The sequence below is a fragment of the Leiobunum rupestre genome, chromosome 1 (assembly GCF_980474605.1).
Source record: "Leiobunum rupestre chromosome 1, qqLeiRupe1.1.hap1, whole genome shotgun sequence".
Classification (NCBI taxonomy): Eukaryota; Metazoa; Arthropoda; class Arachnida; order Opiliones; family Sclerosomatidae; genus Leiobunum; species Leiobunum rupestre.
The window spans coordinates 44,540,207-44,545,667 of NC_143384.1; the positions used below are offsets into that span (position 1 = coordinate 44,540,207).

The window sequence follows — 5,461 nt, forward strand, 5'->3', positions numbered from 1 at the left end:
CATCTCAATTCTTAATTTTTTCGCGCCAAAATAAATCTATTCCACCCACTTTCCCCGCCAAAACACGTAAAATATCTTTTCCACTCGTGTTTTCAACGTATATTTATACGTAAGGAGATATAATAATAACAATATCAAATAATTAAAATAAATATACTATAAAATAATGCAAATAAATATACAATCAAATAATTAAAATAAATATACTATCAAATAATTAAAATAAATATACTATCAAATAATTAAAATAAATGTTCTATCAAATAATTAAAATAAATATACTCTCAAATAATTAAAATAAATGTTCTAACAAATAATTAAAATAAATATACTATCAAATAATTAAAATAAATATACTATCAAATAGTTAAAATAAATATACTATAAAATAATTCAAATAACTATACTATAAAATAATTCAAATAAATATACTTTAAAATAATGCAAATAAATATACTATAAAATAGTTAAAATAAATAAACTATCAAATAATTAAAATAAATGTTCTATCAAATAATTAAAATAAATATACTATCAAATAATTAAAATAAATGTTCTATCAAATAATTAAAATAAATATACTATCAAATAATTAAAATAAATATACTCTCAAATATTTAAAATATATATACTATAAAATAATTCAAATAAATATACTATCAAATAATTAAAATAAATGTTCTATCAAATAATTAAAATAAATATACTATCAAATAATTAAAGAAATATACTATCAAATAGTTAAAATAAATATACTATAAAATAATTCAAATAACTATACTATAAAATAATTCAAATAAATATACTTTAAAATAATGCAAATAAATATACTATAAAATAGTTAAAATAAATAAACTATCAAATAATTAAAATAAATATACTATCAAATAATTAAATAAATATACTTTAAAATAATGCAAATAAATATAATATCAAATAATTAAAATAAATATACTTTCAAATAGTTAAAATAAATATACTATACAATAATTCAAATAAATATACTTTAAAATAATTCAAATAAATATACTAAATAGTTAAAATAAATAGAATAAATAATAATAACAATATCAAATAATTAAAATAAATATACTATAAAATAATGCAAATAAATATACTATCAAATAATTAAAATAAATGTACTATCAAATAATTAAAATAAATGTACTATCAAAATTATATAATTAAAATAAATATACTATCAAAATTATATAATTAAAATAAATATACTATAAAAATTATATAATTCGAAAGACCAGGACTATTTATTTTTATCAAAATTTAGAAATTTTAATATATGGCGCATATAACACCGCGAAAAAGCGAAGAGATATATCATTTTAATATTTTACTTAATTCAAACAGCAATGTTTCCCCGCCAAACCACGTACAACATCTATTCCACCCTTGTTTTCAACACATACGAAGCTAAGCCCCCAATATCATTATGACTTGTATACTTGGACGTAAGGAGAGCGTAGGCTGAAACAATGGGTGAAAGAGAATATAAAAACACGCCTCCCTTTGAAACGCGCTTTCCCATAGGACGAAAAGAGTCCGGTGTCGTCGAGGAATTATCGGCTCGTGATAGAAGCCGTGATGCGAGATCGTGGAAACATTTCCACATCTAGGGAAATTCCGAGCGAAAATTCTCGAAATTTAGGGAAATTCAAGGTAGAATTGCGTAAGGTTTTTTTTCCGAATTCGGTTGAGCTGGCATCGAGCACCTTGCAATCTTTTTTTACGTGCAACACCTTTCGATTATGGTCATATTTAGCTGCTAACGTGGTGAATCGTCTGCTCATTATATTGCATTCAGTAGCGGTCGTTAAACTACATGAAAAATCTGGAAAAGGAAACCATATTAGACATGCATTAAAGATATTTAGTTCGATATTGAGAATAGAGATGGCGCTAAAATTTCTACTTTAGCGGACTTATGGTATAATTATGTTGAAAATAATTAATAAGAGTCTTTTTCATAGGTTACTTAAAATTTTAACTTACATAATTATGTTTGTTTCTAAGGTTTTGGAAAAACACGGAAAACTTTAATTTTTGCGATCTGGCATCCCTGTGTAAGAGCAGCGTTGCCATACGTACTATAATTATGGTACAAATACCATAATTTTGCATCATATTTTAAATGGTACTATATAGCACTAAAATGTACCATATTTCCAACCTATTGTACTATAATGGTACTTTTTTATATTTACATTATGTCTACTACTAAAATAATAGAAATTTCTTATTACTTAATTAATACTAATTAAAAGTATAGTTAAAGTTACATAGTTTTTGCTTTCAGGCGACGACATATTAAGCCCACGTTCAAGTATTGGCAGATTACTCGATAGTCGATACCATAGAAATCAGAAATTCTAATCGGCGCGCGTGGCAAAATTTTCAAAATCGTTCATGTTAGTTATTCCGATTTCTATGGTCGATACTGACTACAACCACTCCCCATAAAGAAATGGCACACGGTGACAGATATCTGCATGTATTGCAAAAATTACTTTAAATTTAAAGTACTTAATACTATTTTATATTGGTACTGTAATTTCTATTGTTGTATTATAATTTTTATAGTTTGTACAACAATTCGGTCAGAAAAATCTGGCAACGCTGTGTAAGAGCCGCGCTGAACGAAGCTAACGAGGTTACGAGGATGGCGAGGGAAGCCTTAGGTGTTGTAGAAACAAGATAAAAAGTGTTTTATCGAGGTGTATTTTTCCATTTTTGAGATCTTAACATGAAAATAGTTTAACGTAAATAGATTATCAAGGTCGATTACAACTAGCTATGGAACGGAGGAGTAAATCTTTAGAAGATGCGATCTGGGCAAATGATAATAGAAAGGTACGCCAGCTATTGCGGGCTGGAGCCGACGTCAATGGCGGCGGAATCTACAGTCGAACGCCGTTGTGTTTCGCCGCGATGAACTCCAACTATGCCGTTTGTCAGATGCTGTTAGAGTCGGGTGCTAATCCCAACTTTGAGCGTGAACCAGAATCAATTACTCCATTATCCGCGGCGAGTAAGCTTGGAAATTTGGAAATAATTAAATTATTAATGGAGAAAGGCGCCGACGTCGATATGGCCGGTTGCGAAGGGATGTGCGCTTTGCACGTGGCGTCGAATGACGGTCTTTACAAAGTAGTTTCGTTATTGCTCGAAAAAGCCGACATCAACAAAACTTCCAAATCGGGAACCACCGCTCTCTTTATGGCGTCGTACGGTGGTCATCTAACGGTTGTACGATTATTATTGGAGAAGGGAGCGAACGTTGATAAACCGGACATGACCAACTGCACCGCGCTCTACATGGCAGCGCAAGGAGGACATCTTGCCGTAGTCGAAATTTTGTTACGTCACGGGGCGAAAGTTGATTTCCTGAGTCATTTAGGATACACGCCTCTATTTGCCGCCATACAGGAGCGTCACGAAAGCGTGGTAACGATATTGCTAAAAAATGGAGCGAATCCTAATTTTGCCAACTATAAAGAAGTTACGCCGCTTATTCTAGCATCCGAGTTCGGTACCACCCGCATAGTGTCAGATTTATTGAAATATGGAGCTCACGTTAATTTCGCCAATCCTTTAAAAGGTACTCCAATTCATGGAGCGACGTTTTTTCGGAACGCTGCTACCGTCCAAGTTTTATTACAAGCCGGAGCTGATCCAAGTTCGAAGAACTACCATGGTACGACGCCTTTGCAAATAGCAATGCTTGTAGAAAACGTTGACATCATGGCATTGTTGGTGAAGGGTGGCGCTGATGTTAATACGGTTGACGAATGTGGACGTACGGCGTTGCATATTGCGGTTCGAACCCGAAATAGGAAATTGGTTCAGCTTCTTTTACAGTACAAAGCGGACACCCGGGCTATTTACCAAGGGAATACTCCTCTAGCGGACGCGCGTAAATATGGACTGACATATTTGGTGAGGATGATAGTACAACATGAAGTAGAGTTAGCTGTGGACAAGCGAAATGCCAAAGATAAAGTGGTGCAACCCAAACAAAATGCGGTTGAGGTCAAATCGCAAGATATGTCGGAAATTCGAAGTGATGAAGCCCAGTCCAAAGAAAATGAAGACCAATTAAACACTTCATCTGAGTCAAAAGTTACTAATTCAGTATCTGAAAACGAAAAAGAGGAAGCCATCTCCCATTCTGAAGTCCAGACTCAGGATAACGTTGAACAAGTTGAAGGTCAAGTAAATTCTTCGACTGAGCCAAACGTTATAAAATTAGCATCTAAGATCCAAAAAGCGGAATCCACTTCCCAGTCCCTGGATAACGTCGAACAAGTTGAAGACCAAATAAATACTTCGCCGGACACGGGATATCCTTCCGGATATGAAATCAAAGAAGAGGAAACCGTTTGTGAGCCTGATGGAGCTTCTATCGCTAAATTCGATCATCTTGCGTATGCTCGTAAATTACAACGGGACAAAGCTAAACTCGTACTGAAGATGGAATCCTGCCATGACCCACAAGAGATCGAGCGTTTGTCCGAAGAAGTGTACAAACTTAGCGAGCTGATTAGCCAAGAAGCTGAATCTATTTTCAAGGAAGGAATGCGGAAGATGGAAAACGTTATAGCGGGAATTGGTGCCCGAGATTAATAACGAGAGATTGTGTTAGAAATAATCTTATCATTTACGTACATCTCAAGGAAAATGGCAATTGCCCATTCAATATTTCTTTACTCCTTTGTATGGTTTTGAACTTTCAATAAATACGCTTCAGCTTAATTTGTTCATTTAATTAACCTATCCGTTATGCTTATGTTAATACCAATACAAATTATTCTAAGAAAACTAAAATTAATTTGATTAACGTTAATTTAAAAGTTAGTTTACTTTTCAGATGAAGCAAAATATCGAGAAATAAACGAAAAAAGATACTTTAAATGTTTGGGGAAAAACAATTAAAATAGAATTCCAAATCAACACGGATTTTAAAGAAATAAATTAATTTAAAACAATAATAATTACGTGGTTTTAAATTGTTTTTAATAAGAACCTCTATAGTGTACTGGTAATCGTTGTATTTTTCAGTTTATTATTAATTACACTAGTTTTTGGAGTTTGTTATTATATTAATAATTAGAGGCCTGCGCCGATCTGATATGGGTCGGCGGCGGCGTTTGACCCAAAAAATGCCGGCGGTGGCGGCTTACGCCGGCGTTAAGGACTACGGCGGCGGCGTCTTCGGCGTGGCCAAAATGACCGGCGGCGGCGGCGTACGCCGGCGTTTGTATAAATTTTAGAGCTATTTCTTGTAGCGAAAATTTAAAAAACACGCACTCGTACTAGTCCTTCCATGTACTAATTAATGTACTTCGCACAGGGACGCCCCGTTCCCGAATATTTGCTTCGGGCAATTGTTAAATGTGCGTTCTGGCGGCGGAGTTAGGAACTATCTAACTAATGATAACCGGGCAAG

General features: G+C 33.1%; 1 protein-coding gene across 1 annotated transcript; it reads left to right on the top strand.

Annotated features, from left to right (window-relative positions):
- The first annotated feature begins 2,740 nt into the window (after positions 1-2,740).
- On the top strand, positions 2,741-4,751 carry LOC149963056 (uncharacterized). The gene has a single exon (XM_090180359.1). The coding sequence runs from the start codon at positions 2,809-2,811 to the stop codon at positions 4,636-4,638; it is 1,830 nt and encodes a 609-aa protein (XP_090036485.1). The 5' UTR covers positions 2,741-2,808; the 3' UTR covers positions 4,639-4,751.
- The last annotated feature ends 710 nt before the right edge of the window (positions 4,752-5,461 follow it).